We start from the raw sequence: 18,684 nt of genomic DNA, 5'->3' as shown, positions 1-18,684 counted from the left end.
AGATACAAGACAAAAAGGCTGTATTTCAAAGAGAAAATGAGTCAAGGGACCTTCGCACTGACAGAGTTTTGACAACAACAAAGCGACCAGAAGTCATTCATCTTCACTAAGAATAGGGGATTTCAGGCAATGAGCGATAGAAACAGAGAGCCAAAGTGTCTGGTGATGAAAGACTAGGCGAGTTTAACTTTATGTAGTTATGAAATGTGGCGACTAGTGGAAATAAAGACATTGGAGTTCTTTTTGATCTGTGTCCTGGTAGATTTGAGCGCAGGCAAGATGGAAAACCGTGACAATTGGGATAGAAAGTTTGATTCGTGCATTGATCTTGTTCATGATATGATGCATTGTGCTATGCTGCAATTTATATACAAATTATTTATTCCCAAGAATGTTAATAAAGCTGATTCATTTTCTAAATGTCAAAGGACATCTTATTTTTACCAACAATATATTCCATTTGCTGTCAGATGTTCTAGAGAGCACAAGTTGCCTTGAACCATACCAACCCCTTCTGAGCTGTATTGCAACATTTCATTCAAAGCAAAAAGGTTAGAAAAAAAAATCCATTATAAGTCATTGGTTATGAAATCAAATAAAATATATGAGGATTTTGGCCTTCTGAAAATAAAATCTTAACTACACTTTTTAACTCTACATTTAATTTTTCTAATGTATAGAAAATTAATATATATATACCATAATTTCCCATGATACATATATATATAATGGGAAATTCTTTCAATTTTTTTTTTTTTTTTGAAAGTTATGAAAACTAATTTCATTTCCACCATATTTCAAATGATGAATTGTATTTTACAACATTCTGTGAAATTACATTTTCTAAAATTTTTGGAACAAACTGGCTGACTACTTTGTCTTAATAAGGCTAATGTTATATCTAGCTTTTTATGTACCCAAAATACTCCAAATTAAATAACATTTTCACACTTTTTGCATAATTTGACAATATTACAACTTAATTGGAAATGGCACACAGTAAAATATTCTGTTTACAAAGGATATTTAGCTTGATTGTTCTTTGATTTCTTCACACATGACATGTGTCTTTTTTCATCCCAAGCTCTTCATTGACACTGTTGTCTCCTTGATAAAGTACACTGACTTCAGAAAAATCTAATTAAGGGCACAGTTGTTCACTGTAGTGGAAATAATGCCACAGCTGAAGTCTACCGACAGTGCAGCCACATGATAACCTGTCAGGGAAAACCCCCTTCAGGAGTGAAACTGCTTCCCAACTAATAAGGCTTTAGATGAAGTTCATGTAAACAAGCACATAGACTCATAAAGACCTTATGTAACCCCACCCTGTCTTCCAGTTTGTATTTCCACAGCATGAAGGTAATATCTTACAGCTTTATAAATGAACCGCTCATTTTAAAATCTTCCCAGTCTACTGACTTTTGTAATGACATCCGCTTCAAACATTACAATGCTCGTGATAACTTTTGTTAACTCTACAATAAGTAAATCCATTATACCAGCATCAGCAATGCCATAGAAATATACAGAGCTACCGCAAAAACAGAAGTTCAAAAACAAAATTCTAAAGATGGGTGTGCGCTTGTTTCTCTGGTGCAAAAAGTCTATGGTAACTCTACATATAATCACAAACTGCAGATGCTGAATTCATATTTTTTGAGATTGTCATTGCTTAACTTTGTTATATCACAGCATCTCTCTTCTGTTGTCTTGTATTAGGGAAGCTATTGCAGGTCAACACATCGGTGAAGGAGCAGCTATTTTTTGAGGCCCCTCGTGGGAAGAAGCAAACCATACCTGCCACAGAGGTATGGATCTTGAACATCTCACTGTGTGTCACCCTGCGAGGGGAAGGGCACTCTTTAGGGCAAGAACATGGCCTACTTTTCATTAGCTTGGCTCTAAATTTGGAGGCAGGGAATTAGGCCGTGCTTAAGGCCACGGTACGTTGGGACAGACAGTGAACACTTACCTTTATAACTTAAGATTTAGTAAGAGCTGGAAGCCCTTCAATGTTTCTGATCACCTGCCTTTAGCTAAGTGCACAGCTTCTGTAAGCATTTTGGCCAGTCTCTGTTGGATTGAGTTGGATTTTAATATCCAAATGAATGCTGCCAATTCATTTTCATTAAAAGTGTTGCTCAATTCTTCAGCTTTAAAGCATAAACTCTATATATTGCTTAAAAATATTGTTCTAATTAGGCGAAGACATGGCAAAGACACAAGCAATTTAATTAGCCTGCTTTTTCATGAAAATGTCTAACTTTTAACTGGCCATTTTGAGATTAACCAGAAGATTCCATGCTGCCTTTTTCCTCCTTAGGTGGACAAGATCGACTGGAGCACATGGACGTGTGTGCTTGGAAGTTCTTGTGAGGGAATTTGGCCTGTGGTCAGTGAAGTTACCGAAGTTACGTCCGCATGTCTTAGCAATGACAAGAAGTTGTTAGCAACTGGGGATGACCTTGGATATGTCAAGCTCTTCAAATATCCAGTCAAGGTTAAGAAAATGTTGTTTATTTATTAATTATTACTATCACTCATACTAAGGGATAGTTCACCCAACAATTAAAATTTTGTCATTTACTCAGTCTCATGTTTTTCCAAAACTTTGACTTTCTTTTCTTTATATATATAGTAGTCAACATTTGAAGTGGATCAAAACCTTTCATCAAAGTTGTCCTAAAACCTTCTTCTTAGGACAACTTAGTTTTTAGGACAACTTTGATGAACTTTTTTGATCACTTCAAATGTTGACTACTGTATATATTTTTAAATCTGTGGAACACAAAAATTTTTTGATTTGTTTTTTGACTATACATTGAAAGTCATTGGGGTTCAGTGTTGTTTTGGACCCTACTGACTTTCATTGTAGGGGCAAAAACAGTTAAAGTGTTTAAAACGTCCCGTACCACCTGCGCTATGGACATAAATTATGGCTCAAATCAAATTGTAATGTTATTTATTGTATCTTTTTTTTAATCAAAATCTTTTTGTTCTCAAAGACAAAAACATTCATACAAAGTAAAAACAATATTTATTATAAAACCATGTACTTATTCAATATACTTTCTCAAGACATAAGCCAAAGTGTAATTTTTTTGGCTTTTTATAACTTATTTTTTTATTATCTGAATAGGGAAAATATGCCAAGTTTAAACGGTACTTGGCCCACAGTACCCATGTGACTAATGTGCGCTGGTCACATGACGACTCTTTGCTGGCGACCGTCGGTGGCTCTGACACCTGTCTGATGATCTGGAGCCATGAGTCCGAGGGCTGCCGAGAGGCCAGACAGTGTGACAGCGAAGAGTCAGACATTGAGAGTGAAGATGATGGAGGTAAAAAAGATCATTCATAAAGAACAATTATCACTGCCATTCACTGCCATCTAGATTTAAAGAGGGTAGCCATCCATCATATGACAAAATGTTCATTTAAATGCCATATGTCAAGATATAATAAGGTGTCTCTCTTTCTGTAGGGTATGACAGTGATGTAACTCGGGAGAATGAGATCATATATGTAATCAAGGCCTTATCCACAAACATGCGTCCCATGACGGGGGTCAAGCCCCACTTCCAACAGAAGGAGCCATCTGTAGACGAAAGGTAGGTTAAGAATGACACAGCAAGACAATTCTGTAATATAATGTTACAGTAAGGTCAAACAGTAGGATGAACAACTTTGGATGGAGAACGGAATTCTCTTTTTTCATCACTTTATCTTTCTTTAATAGTAGGGTTTTTTTTACACTTTATTTCGATGGTCCACTTTAAACACTCTACTAACTATAAGTAACTTTGCAACTACATGTCAACTAACTCTCAGAGAGTATTAGTAGACTGTTAGTATATTGTTAGGTTAGGGTTAGTAGAATAAGAATAATATAGATAGATAGATAGATAGATAGATAGATAGATTGATTGATTGATTGATTGATTGATTTAGAATAGTAGTGTCACCGCTAAAATGATGATATAGACAGTGGTAACCAGGGTCCACTAGAGGCTCTTGTCAAACGTCCTTATGGGTCCCCATTAAGTATTAAAATTATTGAGTGTAAATTCATGGAACTCTTCGACTTTGAGTGACATGCTACCCTCATGTCTGTCTTTTCCAATTTTCCTCACTCCTCTGTCTGTCTCTGCACTCCACTCCTCTCTCTCACCATGTGAAGGCAGGGCGTAGTCAGGTAAGAAGATCAATAAAAAGTGTAATATGTTCAGAAAATAACCAGTTTCATGTGCCTCCTCCTCTCATGCTCTTTGGATGTTTGTTAAGCCGCATGGCAACAGCCATCATATCCATAAACCCACTCACCTTTACCTGAACTGAATCATAAAACCGCATGTCGCTAAGTTTTTGCTCTTATTTTACACTCGGATTGCTTTAAAAGCAGGTAATTTTAGTCTTAAATTAGAGTAGATGGCACAGTATTATGTTAAGTGCTTTGCTGGCAGATATTTTGTCATTGCTTTGAAGTGACTTTATTACTGCTCTCCACCGCTAATTATTTAAAGAGTATTGCTGCCTCTTTGGCTGCTGGGAACTTTGCTCATGCTTTGCTCCCTGCATTCTCTCTCAAGACTATTAAAAGATTAGTTCACCCAAAAACGACAATTCTAGCATCATTTACCCTCATGCTGTTTTAAACATTACTTTCTTCCATGTAAGACAAGGATAAATTTGAAAAAAAATTTAGGTGATCACTTAGACTCCAGTATCCCTGCCACCCTACATAGAACAAGTGGAAAATGGATGGATGGGAGACAAACAGGTTAAGGGATGGATGGATGGATGGGTGGATGGATGGATGGGAGACAAACAGGTTAAGGGATGGATGGATGGATGGATGGATGGGTGGGTGGATGGGTGGGTGGATAGATGGATGGGAGACAAACAGGTTAAGGGAGGGATGGATGGATGGATGGATGGATAGTCGGTCATTCTTTTTCAAGCAATGACAATAAATGTGGACTGAAGCTTTTCAAGCTTCAAAAAAGTGTCCTGAAACATGGCTCATGCACTGCATTGCAAAGTTTATGAAACATGACAAACATTACTTTCTTCCATGTAAGACAAGGATAAATTTAAAAAAATGTAGGTGATCACTTAGACTCCATTATCCCCGCCACCCTACATAGAACAAGTGAAGAATGGATGGATGGGAGACAAACAGGTTAAGGGATGGATGGATGGATGGATGGATGGATGGATGGGTGAATGGATGGATGGATGGATGGGAAACAAACAGGTTAAGGGATGGATGGATGGATGGATGGATGGATAGTCGGTCATTCCTTTTCAAGCAATGACAATAAATGTAGACTGAAGCTTTTCAAGCTTCAAAATAGTGTCCTGAAACATGGCTCATGACTACATTGCAAAGTTTATAAAGCCATACCATATTTTTGTGTGATGGACAGATCAAATTTAATTTGTTATTCACTGATAATCTTCAACTTTTGTTAAAGGATCAGTCTAATTAGTGCACAAATCATTCATACTTGTTTTGTAAATTTGATCAAATTATTCAAAAAGCTCTTACTCTCTTTCTCAAAAACAAACAAACAAACAAAAAATGATTTGTTTATGAATCAGTCATTGTCCCTTATGAAAAAGAACTTTAGCATACTTTTAAAAAGAGTACTTATTACAGAAATAATATACTTTAAAAGAATATACTTAAGTGCAAACTGACTTTAAATTTTAAATACATTTAGGAGTGTGAATTTAGGAGTGTTTTCACCCACTTAAGTAGGACTTAGAAGTACATCTTTATTTAATATTTCATAATTACTTTTATTGTCTTTGAAATATGGTTAAAGTGTTTTGTTGAATGTACTGAAAAGCATGTATGGTAAATTAAAATGTATTTTAATATCATTTTTATTGAAACAATGGACTACTTCTTACATGAACAAGTCAAGGAGAGCTAGGTGAACAACTTAAATTTTGGTCTGTTCCTCACAAAGAGCTATCATACAGCTTTAGAAGATTTGGAATATAGCACACAAATTATATGACAATTTTTTATGGTGTCTTTTTGTCATTTTGGAGCTGACACCTTTTGTGTTATAAGGAAGAAAGAAAGTCATAGTGGTTTGGAACAAAATGGTATTGAGTAAGAATTTTGGGTGCACTATTCTTTTAATTGTAAGGAAATTATCCTATTGACTGAGCTAACTTTAGACAGAGCTGGTTTCTTGCTGAACTAGCTCTATATGTCATTCCGTGGTTTGACACATGCTGTCAAGTGAACATGAATACATTTTTGTTGTATTTTGTTTTGTGTCCTCAATGTCCCTGTGTTGTGCTTCTTTGTTTTTGGAGCACTTGAGGGAACTGCTCAACTGACACTTCTATCGTTTTCTCTCTCTCTCTCTGTTAATGCTGCTTGTAAAGGGGCTCAAGGTAAGACTAGACTGATTTACACCTTATCCTACCTGATACTTTTAGGATTTTTTTAGTTTTACACAAGTTTCACACAAACGTTTATCATACATCACAAACCACCTGATATAGAGCTGACTCAGAATCTTTGTTTTTAGGATTTGGTTACATGTTACAGTGAACACTTAAAGTGAAACGTAACCATGCCAGATGTCTGGTGTCCTTTTCACCCGGTCACTGACCGACCTTATTACTGCTGTAAGTCTGATTAAGTGGCTGTGTTTTGTTTTTGGATGCAGACCCCCAGTGAGCAGGGCTCCACCAATGCCAGAGAAACTACAGACCAACAACGTGGGCAAGAAAAAGAGGCCTATTGAAGTGAGTGATGGCAGATCAGAACAAATATATATATATTTATATCCTATCCTTTCCTTTCCTTTCCTTTCCTTTCCTTTCCTTTCCTTTCCTTTCCTTTCCTTTCCTTTCCTTTCCTTTCCTTTCCTTTCCTTTCCTTTCCTCTCCTCTCCTCTCCTCTCCTCTCCTTTCCTTTCCTTTCCTTTCCTTGTATATTGTACTGTACTATCCAATCCTGTCCTATCCTTTCCTGCCCCGTCCCATTTTATTTTGTACTACTTAACCCGAACCCTAACTGCACTATCCTATCCTATCCTATCCTATCCTATCCTATCCTATCCTATCCTATCCTATCTTATCCTATCCTGTCCTGTCCTGTCCTGTCCTGTCCTGTCCTGTCCTGTCCTGTCATGTCCCGCTCTGTCCTGTCCTTTCCTGCCCTGTCCCATCTTTTATTTTATTACACTTTCCTTTCCTTTCCTTTCCTTTCCTTTCCTTTCCTTTCCTTTCCTTTCCTTGTATATTGTACTGTACTATCCTATCCTATCCTATCCTATCCTATCCTGTCCTGTCCTGTCTTGTCCTGCCCTGTCCTTTATTATTGCACAGCACTATCCTATCCTGTCCTTTTCTTTCCTGCCCTGTCCCATTATATTTTGTACTACTAACCTTAACTGCACTATCCTATCCTATCCTATCCTATCCTATCCTATCCTATCCTATCCTGTCCTATCCTATCCTATCCTATCCTGTCCTGTCCTGTCCTGTCCTGTCCTGTCCTGTCCTGTCCATGCTACAGTACTGTACTACTTACATATACTATATACCAGGGGTTTTCAAAGACAGTGGGCCTTCTGACACAACGTGCGTGATGGTGATGCATGGCCCTGCACTGCGCGGATACATTTACATACCATGATATATTAACAAAATCCCTATCAATTGACACTTGTTGGCAGGATATATAGCCCTATTCCTCCCTGACGTGGCCTTACGCATGCACGCCACACTTTTCTGTAGCATCCTATGTAGTTCTACACAGTACTGTACTATATTCATATACATGTACTATCTATCCTTTCCTATCCTATTCAATACTATACTATACTATACTATACTATACTTTAAATTACTTAGTAGTGGTTTTGTTTGTAGTTTGGATATGGATAACTTTTCAATCCATTAAATGTTCATTACAGTCTCCTCAGTGGTTAGATGATCTTCCTAACCTCTCTTGAATGAACTGCAGCACAGTTTCTCTGTGCTTGTCCTTTCACATCCTGAGAGCCAGATACTTTCTGCTGTTGTCATGGATACGACCTCAGACACCCCTCTTTGACTCTCTCTGCAGGACCTGGTGCTTGAACTGGTGTTTGGTTACCGAGGCAACGACTGCCGTAACAATGTGCATTATCTTAACGAGGGGGCGGACATCATTTACCACACTGCCTCAGTAGGGGTTGTCCTAAACTTAACAACAGGTGGGGAGAAAACTCATAGATACCTGCCATATGTAATGCATTTTAATGTGCCAGAGTGGGCGTAAGTAATGAGCAAGCATGGATTAGATGTGAATTTTATTTGAATAAAATTTAAACCTAATCCATGCTTGCTCACTACTTACACCCACTCTGGCACATTAAAATGCATTAAACATGCATTACATATGGCAGGTATCTATATCTTCTTTCAAACAGGCATAAAGATGTGACAAAAATGTTGTTGAACATCATTATTCTGTTTGCTCGCCTTCAGCCTGCCAGAGCTTCTATTTGGAACACAGTGATGATATTCTGTGCCTGACTATTAATCAGCACCCAAAGTTCCCCAATGTGGTGGCAACTGGCCAAGTAGGTATGTTTGTGAAAACATTCACCCTCTCTTCTCACTTTGACTGCCATGGTATCAGCTTTGTCCTGGATGTTTCTCTAAAAAATGTAACAAATGAGACAATGACATGCAGTCAGAGTTTAGAGCTGTAAAAACAACATGGATAGCATAGCTTAGAGAAGTTGACCTTGAAAGACTTTACTGAGAAATAAGTTCACATTGAAAAAAGTTTTTGATTGTATATTTTGGTATCTTGGCATATCTGATCAAAGTGTTTTGAATTTTTGAGATGTCTGAAACTGAAAAGAAACATGTGTGAGATTACTTTAATTCTTTCCTGAAGAAAAAAAAAAATCTCATTTTGAATTTTCCCTTCCAATAATTGCACCTGTGCTCTACTGTACTTTATTACCATTTGCACATATTGCTTGAAACATGTTCTTTCTTTTAAAAAAATGGTATTTTAATTTTTTAATTTGGACATTGTGGTGCTACACTTTTAAAAACAGTACTTTTTTGCACCAATGGATTTCAAAATGATCTAATTTTTAAAAAAAACGTGTTGCTCCTACCATGTTTAACTGCTATTGTTGTTCACTTAGGTGATGCTGGTGATATGTCAGGTAAGAGACACTCTCCATTTTTAAAAAAAACGAAAGATTTCCATGGAACGCTGTCCCATACTAGCACTTCATTATTGAATTATTAGCATACTTCAGAACCCTTATGGGCTCTTCACAATTTTTACAAACTAAAAACAGTGGTCTTAACCTGAAGTTAAGAAAAAAAATGTAAAACTTAGTGTGAAATTAGTTTATACAAATAAAGTCTCTCTGTATTTGCAGCCACGTCTCCTTCTATCCACGTGTGGGAAGCCATGAACAAACAGACCCTCTCTGTGCTGCGCTGCCATCATTCTCGGGGCGTTTGCTCTGTAAGCTTTAGTGCCACTGGCAAACTGCTGCTTTCCGTGGGTCTGGACCCCCAGCACACGCTCACCATCTGGAAGTGGCAGGAAGGTACAGGTCAACCAACCCACAGCATTCCAGCTGCTTTCATGTGTTTTTATATCAGGTTTGTGACCTGTTTTAAAAATTTTTTTTGAAGGTGCCAAAGTAGCAAGTCGGGCCGGTCACACCCAGAGGATCTTTGTGGCAGAGTTCCGACCCGATTCGGACACTCAGTTTGTGTCAGTGGGGATTAAACATGTACGGTTCTGGACGCTGGCCGGCAGGGCCCTGCTCAGTAATAAAGGAGTGCTGAGCTCCATTGAGGATGCCCGTATGCAGACCATGCTCTCAGTGGCATTTGGAGCTGTAAGTATTCTTCTGTTTTTACATGATGTTCAGCTTTACTTGTAATTGCTCTAAGAAAGGGAGAGATTAAGGTATAGTTCACCCAAAATTAAGCTCTATCTGCACTACCATTGAAAAGTTTGGGGTTGGTAAGATTTTTTACAATTATTTTTGGAAAAAAGTCACTTATGCTCACCAAGGCTGCATTTTATTTGATCAAAAAAATACAGCAAAACAGTAATATTGTTAAATAGTATTGCAGTTTTAAAGGGTGGTTGATTATGATTTCACTTTTTTAACTTTAGATAGTGTGTAATGTTGCTGTTAGAGCACAAACAATATCTGCAAAGTTACGATGCTCAAAGTTCAATGCAAAGGGAGATATTTTCTTTTACAGAAATCGCTTTTTAAGGACTACAACAAACGGCTGGTAGGGACTACAAGAAGCTTCTTCCCGGGTTAGTGACATCACTAACCCTAAAATTTACATAAACCCTGCCCCCGAGAACATGCAACAAAGGGGGTGAGGCCATGTTGGGCCGCTTTAGAGAAGAGGAAGAGTTGTTGAAGTACAGTGTTGTTTCCTTGCCATCATTTTACACTGGACAACTTCACAAACGAAGGTCAATTCAGTGCTTGATTTGCACAAAAGATTAACATGATGGCACATGCTAGTCAATGAGTTGAATCAACTCCACAGCAACTACATAAATGTATCCACTAACCATTCAGAAACGTCCAGATGCATTCTATAAGTTGTAACTTCTTTCTGAGTCTCTCCATCAGTGTCTGACTCCGGTTTGAACAATGTAAGGCTGAACACCGTTACTGACAATCGTCATTTTGGCTGCGTGAGATTCTCCAGCTTTGTTGTTGTTGAGCAACCGAAGCACGAGCTGTTAAAGCTCCACCCTCTTCTGGAAAAGGGGGCTGGGAGCAGCAGCTCATTTGCATTTAAAGGGACACGCACACAAACAGCATGTTTTTGCTCACACCCAAATAGGGGCAATTTGACAAGCTATTATAAATGATCTGTGGGGTATTTTGAACTGAAACTTTACAGACACATTCTGGGTTCGATAAAGGTTTCAGTCTCAGTAAACCCTTCCTTTCCACGAGTCTACACTTCTTTGATTGGTCAGATGGCCCAGTCTTCCAGGCCTCAGCAGCAACTACAGTGTTTGAAGGTGAGCTATAGATTTTGTGGGCAGCCAAAAAAAGACTATAGGCTGTCATTATGCAAATATGATATTACTGACGACTCATTTTTTGTTAATGCATCCTTACTTAATAATAATAACAATAACCTAACCCTATTAATTTCTTAAAAACTTAAAACTTAAAAACAAGACAACAAAAAAACTTAATGACACCAAACTTTTGATCGGTAGTGTATGCCATATTTTAATGTACACAAGCACTAATGAGATTTTTATTTTTGGGTGAACTATTCCTTTAAATGAATGTGGGAATGTGTCTGAGTAGGTATTTATGTATACATACAAGCATATGTGTGCATTTGTGCATTTGTTTGTGCACTTGTGTGTCAGAGCTTAAATGGACAAGATGTTAAGTCAAGAAATAATTCAAAAAGTTGTTTATGATTATATTTAACTTCAAAAATCACATTTCACGCTTTTAAAGATTGGGTGTAAAAGGATGTGAAAATGCTGTGCTTTGCCATGTTTGTGCTGTTTTTCTCTTAGAGGTCACTAGATTAGTGCAGGTTTGTTTTCTTTTCAGAATAACTTGACATTTACAGGTACCATTAGTGGAGATGTGTGTGTGTGGAAGGAACACATTCTAGTGAGAATCGTGGCTAAGGCTCACACTGGACCTGTGTTCACCATGTACACCACATTACGTGATGGACTCATTGTGACGGGAGGCAAAGAACGACCGTAAGCGGCTTGACCTTTCCAACTATCTATACCTGAAGTATTTTGTTTTCTGAACTTGCATTAAAATTCTCAAAAGATGTTGTAGGAAATGAGAGGATTTGTGTGGGCTGCCCTCTGCAGGTCTAAGGAGGGTGGCGCGCTGAAACTGTGGGATCAGGAGTTGAAGCGATGCAGAGCCTTCAGACTGGAGACCGGCCAGATCATAGACTGTGTTCGCTCTGTCTGCAGGGGCAAGGTACAGTGCTTATACAAAATCAATACATTATAGACTAGAGGATGGACACTACTGGACCTCTGACAGTACATGTTGGTCAGCAGTCATTAAGATGTTTAACAGAGGCTTATTTGTGTTTTGTAATAATGTGGACCCATTTTTATTTATTTATTTACAATTGTTTGATCTCATGTGTTTTAAAAAGATTTACTCCACTGAATTATGCCTTGTGTGGGATGCTAGTGTGCATATGTAATTAACAACCCACAATATTTTTGATATCTGATAGATAGATAGATAGACAGACAGACAGATAATTCTTTAATATAGCGATTATGCTATAGAAATAAGAGAAAATGGTTAATTGACCGTTTGCAAAGACCCGCCCCCTTTAGTTACTGTTGCTATGTCCAAAAAGCCATGCTGCTCTCGCGCCACGCATCATGTTCTCAAGCAGTGAAAAATTTACATCGCGGAGCAAAGAGGACACTGACAACGCGTCGACAGACAAGGCAGAGAAGTTACTTTCGATATAAAACAAACTCTCAAATTTCAAATATTGAATTTTTAAAGAAATTTAAACAAAAATTACCGTTTTGTGGCTCTTTAATGTGTCAGCTCAAGCGGCTCGTGAACAGATCATCTCTTCCTACTAGTTAATTTATAGCATCAAATAAACATGAAAGAACATCAGAAAGAATCTTGTTTCAACCGCGGAAAGACGTAAGTACACACCATTTTTCAGGTTCAAGTCCACTGAGGTAATCTACTAACTCCCCTGACTGCTTTGTCGGACATAATGGCGGATTCGGCGTTATGATTGGTTAGATTGCCTGTCAATCAAACTCCCTACGAAGGGTCAATACGCTTTTTTTCATAAATAATGTGGCTCCCCAAGTTAGACCAGTGCCGGTATGTTACCCTGTGTCCTCTTGCTTGATTCTTTAGGGGAAGATCCTTGTAGGCACACGGAATGCTGAGATCATTGAGGTTGGTGAGAAGAATGCAGCATGTAACATCCTGGTTAACGGCCACATGGACGGTCCTATCTGGGGACTTGGTGCTCATCCCACCCGAGACGTCTTCCTGTCAGCTGCAGAGGATGGCACTGTACGACTCTGGGACATTTCAGAAAGGGTAAATTATATACTGCCTGTGCATAGTCAATTTGTTTTCTGAGATACAGGCTTATTCAAATGCCTTCTTGTGTGGAAAAACAGAAGATGCTCAATAAAGTGAACCTCGGTCATCCTGCACGCACGGTCAGCTACAGCCCAGAGGGGGACATGGTGGCCATCGGCATGAAGAATGGAGAGTTCATCATCCTTCTTGTCACCTCACTCAAGATCTGGGGGAAGAAGAGAGATCGGCGCTCTGCCATACAAGATATCAGGTGAGACTTTGAGCATTATTTAATATTGTAAACAAATGCATAATAATTCAAGCCACTAAAATAATTCAATCCATTTTCCACTGCAGCATGAAAAATAAAGGTAATTTGAAAAAATATGAAATAAAGTCACAATAATGAGGTACTAAAAACATTTTTACTCCGAGGCAGAAACAAGCTTCCATAGGTTAACGCTATTTGAAGCCCCAGGTATACTTCATTTTCTCTCTCACATGCACTACACAAACCATCTACACAGACACAAAAATTGGTTGTGCGGTCAGTGTGTGCAGACGTCCAGGGACCCTCCTGATGATGAAAATTATGTCATATGGACAGTCCGCGGACTGTCACGGAACACGGAAACCTGAAGTATACTTTGGGCTTAATTCTACCATTAATGTGGTCCATTGCAACAACTAAAGTTTCTTTTCCTTCAGGTTCAGTCCAGACTCGCGCTACCTGGCTGTGGGTTCCAGTGAGAATGCTGTGGATTTTTATGACCTGACATTAGGACCGCAGCTCAACCGCATCAACTGCTGTAGGGACATCCCTAGCTTTGTCATGCAGATGGATTTTTCTGCTGACAGCTGCTTTGTGCAGGTACAGCATGTTAGGCTGTATTTATGTGTGTCTTTGAAATTATTACAAAGTACACTTAAGTGGTCTTTTATTTAATTATATTATACCATCTGCAAGCACAGTTTTTTTTTTAAATACAATTTTAAGATTTGAAGTACACTACAAATGCACAAGTGTACTGTTTTTCACAAGAGTGCTGCTCCATTCTAAATGTCACCACCAGGGGTCATAAGTTTGGCATTTGTTTATTACTACATATTTTGACAGTACCCTAAAGCTGAAAGAATATCTCACTTGTTTTTGTTCCGCTGTGGCTCGCAGATTGTTGATCATTGGTTCATTCCGTTGATGTCCACACACACCGTCCACGTGCAGCCCGATTTTTGTGTCTGCACGGACTTGTGCAACAGCAGCACATGCACAAGTGATTTGAGTGCTTGAAAAGAAAGGTCTACTAGATAGTACTCAATTATTGAATGCTCACAGTCAAAAGAGTATTCTTTGAAAGGCTTGCATACTCAACTGTGTGCGAGATGGAGAAGAACATGGAAAACGAATTATACCTGCGCCTTAAGCCAGGGTTTCCCACACTGAGGTTTCTGAGGGAATTGCAGGGGTTTGTGAGTTGATGAAAATCTAATAATTAACTCTTTGCCCACCATAGACGGAAACGGGTGTGTGTGACTTGAAGCGGCGAAGTGCAGACCGATCAGTGTTTGACATAAAAGTACCGCAAGAGCGATTAGAGAGCAGACGGCTACACATACTTTTGAATCGCGCTTGCAGTACTTTGATGTCATACACCGATCGGTCTGCACAACGCTGCTTCAAGTCAAACACACCTATTTCCGTCAATGAAAGAGTTAATTATTAGATTTTTCCACCATTGACAGAATTTTCCAGCTTTCTGTGTTTTCTATGTTATATGGTAGGGGGCACTATTACACAGAGTAGAGAATCTTATGCACATTGTGTGGTCTTTAAAAATATTCTCAGCTTTTTGTTCAAAATTTAGTTTTTTTTTTCAATGAAACTTACCCACATTCAAGTGTTGAAGCTAGAATAAAACATTTTTGTTGTTGTTTAAAAGCAAAAGCTCTGTTTTTTCTTTTGATATATTGCATGTTCAGATATTCATACAACAAAATATTCTGGGGGCCATGAAAGTTTTGTGAAAATGATCAAATATGTGGGGAAAGAGTTAATTAAATTAATTAATTAAATAATAATTAAAAAAAATAATAATTTAAAATTAAAATAAATCACTTACTAAAATCAAAATAAAACATGAAAATTAAATATTAATTTTTTTTATTTTACTAATATTTTATTTGTTTACCTGTGTGTCCTGTGACCATTAAACAACATCTGAGAACCGTGAACGTGTTGTTAAATTATTGAATTAAATTAAAATGCTATCCTATCCTTTACAAAAAGTATTTTATTAAAGGTAGAAACATACAAGGTTCTTCTTAATTTAAAACAGTGTTGATATTGTAATGACTTTCTTTATGCTGTTTCTCTGCTAGACAGCTTTAGATCAGCTCCACAAATGTATTCACTGTCTGCATGTGTTGTTCTCTACAGTTGTCTACTGGTGCTTATAAACGTGTAGTCTATGAGGTGCCTTCTGGGAAGCAAGTCACTGAGCAAGCAGTGATAGACAGAATAACCTGGGCCACATGGACAAGGTAATGCTGCAATGCACCCACACTTCTACTCTGGCCAGATCAACGAACATGGTGTGGTTTAATTCCATACATATGTCTGATATTCACTGACCTCATAACTCCATTTAAGCCTGATCTTGGTAAAAATGTTAATAATATAATGACACATGCGAGTGTCTGGCCATGTATAAAGCAACAATATCAATTTTGACAACACAGTTTTTAATTATTTTGAAAATACAGTGTTTTTTCCCCTTCATTTTCTGAAAGGTAGCGTTTTTTTCTCCCGACAACAATAATAAGTATCCATTTGGTGAGGAGGTTAGATAAATTTGTAATCTTATTCAGTTTAAATTTAACATGTTTTTCCTCACATAAGTGGTAAAAAATTACACAGCAAATTACCTACTGTTTTCGGCTAACTCAGGGAATCTAATCCTGTCCAGACAGGAAAGTCTGTGGTTGCTGCATTGCTTCTCATTTATTTTGTTACTCATGCTAAATTTCTTGTTTTGCTGCCTGGTGCACCTTTATTATAGACCTCATTGGTAAAAGTTGGTGGTTCCAGCACTGCTGGCATCCCATAAAATAGAAATGAAATCAATAAAGAGTAATCTGACTCTTGAACTGCAGTGTTGAAGTGTTTGGGTGTCTCTCTAGTGTCCTAGGGGATGAGGTGGTGGGGATCTGGTCCAGGAACACAGATAAAGCAGATGTAACCTGCGCTTGTGTGTCTCACTCCGGCCTCAACATCGTGACAGGCGATGACTTTGGAATGGTAAAGCTGTTCGACTTTCCGTGTCCAGAGAAATTTGTAAGTATACTGTGTTTTTTATAGGAATAATATAAGACATGTTTCTGGGTCAATATATTTTGTTGATCCTGGAACAACATTTCTGTCTGAACATTTAGTCCCTGAACTTAACCCTACCCGTAAATTATCTTAAATGATAGGTGAATTACACTGATGTAAAAGCACTTAACCCAGATTGTAAGCCTAAACTGTAAACTTATCTCTTAAATCTGATTGGTTGATTGGAATGTTGTTCCAGGATCAGCAAAGATGTTGATCCAGGAACATGTTGTACTCTGTGAAATCACATTCACCAATGGGGTCTTAAGGATGGAAAATAAAAATTCTGTCATCATTTACTCACCCAAACCCATATGATTTTCTTCCATGAAACACAAAAAAAGATGTTTTGAAGAAAGTTCATGCTGCTCTCTTACATACAGTGAAAGTGGATGGGAATAGACACCATGCAAATGTGATTTAAAGAGGTCACGCGCTGCATGTTCCCTGTGTACACTTATAATGTTAGTATGATTTTACATGCAAAGTAGTCATAATTTATACATAAATGGCCATGTTCCACCCTTTTCTGAACCTCTGATTTAAACACTCTGTTTAATGAGCATGTCACCATTAAGACTTTAAAGTAAACAGCAAATCTTTGCATATGAAATAAGTGTTATTCATGTGAAATGGTTCAAATTTATGGTTGTGATTACAGTTTCTGCGATTAACTAATCATAAGTGACCCAAGTAACTCAACGATACGACAGTAAGAAAGACAAAGATGTCCATTTTGTTCCAAAACTGACCTGACTTCAGTCCCCTTGTGAAAAAGAGGTGCTCTTAATTATATTGAATGTGCACTTGTAGTGTACTTCATATCTTAAAAGTATTTTTTTTAAAGTGTACTTGCAGATATTATAGTATTCATGAAATCAAATGCAACTTAAGTGTACTTAAAGAGAGTACACTTTCATGACACACTTTCTAGTTTATAGGTTTAAAAAGTGCACTTTGTAATATCATTTTTACTTTAGAGTATATTTTAAATCACTGTTTTAATAATCTATTGTGCTTTAAAGAAGTACACTTATTTTGATGTGTTGACTAACATACTAAAGCACATGCAAAGTATTTCATTATGATTTTAACTGGTTATATTTAAAGTTAATATATTTTAAATGTACTCAGTTGCAACATCATGTGTAATTACAAATATATTTAAACACATTACTTACAAGATTGTATAAAACTTATATTAAATTATATTTTAGTGTACTATAGTTGCTTGTCAGTGTTTGACAGTACACTTTAACCGTATTTCAAAGACAATAGAATTATGAAATTGCATATAAAGATGTACTTACACCCTACTAAAGTGGGTCATAAGTTCAGCTGATTGCATTTAATATAAATTTAAACTAATACATTTTAATTTAATTGTAAATAACATGCAGTTACTGTAAGTGTCCATAAACATTCAGTTCACAATTCAACTACATTTTTTATTTTTTTTAGTAATGTGCTAAAGTGTACTTCTTTTTCACAAGGGTCAATAGTGCTGTTCCTACAGATAAATAGAAACCACAGGGTAATTTTTCGCTTTCTCTGCATATTGTATAATGACATAGCATGTGACAAGACAGTAACAAGGGCTGGATGTGACAGTTTTTGCCAGCATAGAACAAAACATTCTCACAACAGCCAAAGGTCAGCTGTTTAATTAGACTGTATAATCTTTTGTGTTTTTATTATATATGCATACTTGTTATATATTAAAATAAAATGTTCCCTCGTCCACTCTTCTGACCTGTGCTGCACATATTTCTGCTTTATCAAGAATAAAATAGCAAATTGTCTCACTAGAATCTGTTTCCTCAGGCCAAACACAAACGCTTTCTGGGCCACTCTGCCCACCTGACCAACATCCGCTTCACCAGCGGGGATCGCTTTGTCGTCAGTGCTGGAGGCGATGATAGAAGGTGCTTGTTCAGTTGTGCTTTCATTATGTTTCTCACAGGCACCCATCTTGCTGTACTTTCTTTAGCATTCTTCCTTTTTAAAATCAGCATATAGAGAAAGTTTCAGTGTTTGCTTCTCTGTGTGTTACAGTTTCATACAGTTTTCATTGTAATATTTATATAATAATATTTTTTTTTAATTATTTATATTATTAATACTTTTAATTTATTTGTTATATATATATATATATATATATATATATATACACCGATCAGGCATAACATTATGATC

General features: G+C 37.3%; 1 protein-coding gene across 1 annotated transcript in view; it reads left to right on the top strand.

Moving 5' to 3' along the window:
- Positions 1-18,684, top strand: part of eml5 (EMAP like 5) — an 84,300-nt gene that overhangs the window by 63,066 nt on the left and 2,550 nt on the right. Inside the window, exons 25-42 of the mRNA XM_051869047.1 lie at positions 1,723-1,811; positions 2,327-2,503; positions 3,143-3,344; positions 3,488-3,614; positions 6,699-6,777; positions 8,105-8,234; positions 8,509-8,607; positions 9,186-9,206; positions 9,429-9,602; positions 9,691-9,899; positions 11,622-11,779; positions 11,900-12,014; positions 12,942-13,130; positions 13,214-13,386; positions 13,824-13,986; positions 15,553-15,656; positions 16,296-16,449; positions 18,313-18,413. Coding sequence (XP_051725007.1) covers positions 1,723-1,811; positions 2,327-2,503; positions 3,143-3,344; positions 3,488-3,614; positions 6,699-6,777; positions 8,105-8,234; positions 8,509-8,607; positions 9,186-9,206; positions 9,429-9,602; positions 9,691-9,899; positions 11,622-11,779; positions 11,900-12,014; positions 12,942-13,130; positions 13,214-13,386; positions 13,824-13,986; positions 15,553-15,656; positions 16,296-16,449; positions 18,313-18,413 — 2,464 coding nt within the window. The remainder of the gene's footprint in view (positions 1-1,722; positions 1,812-2,326; positions 2,504-3,142; positions 3,345-3,487; positions 3,615-6,698; positions 6,778-8,104; positions 8,235-8,508; positions 8,608-9,185; positions 9,207-9,428; positions 9,603-9,690; positions 9,900-11,621; positions 11,780-11,899; positions 12,015-12,941; positions 13,131-13,213; positions 13,387-13,823; positions 13,987-15,552; positions 15,657-16,295; positions 16,450-18,312; positions 18,414-18,684) is intronic.

This window comes from Ctenopharyngodon idella, chromosome 17 (genome assembly GCF_019924925.1).
Source record: "Ctenopharyngodon idella isolate HZGC_01 chromosome 17, HZGC01, whole genome shotgun sequence".
Taxonomy (NCBI): domain Eukaryota; kingdom Metazoa; phylum Chordata; class Actinopteri; order Cypriniformes; family Xenocyprididae; genus Ctenopharyngodon; species Ctenopharyngodon idella.
Note: the sequence above shows the minus strand (reverse complement) of the source record. Positions and strands in the feature narration are given on the sequence as shown.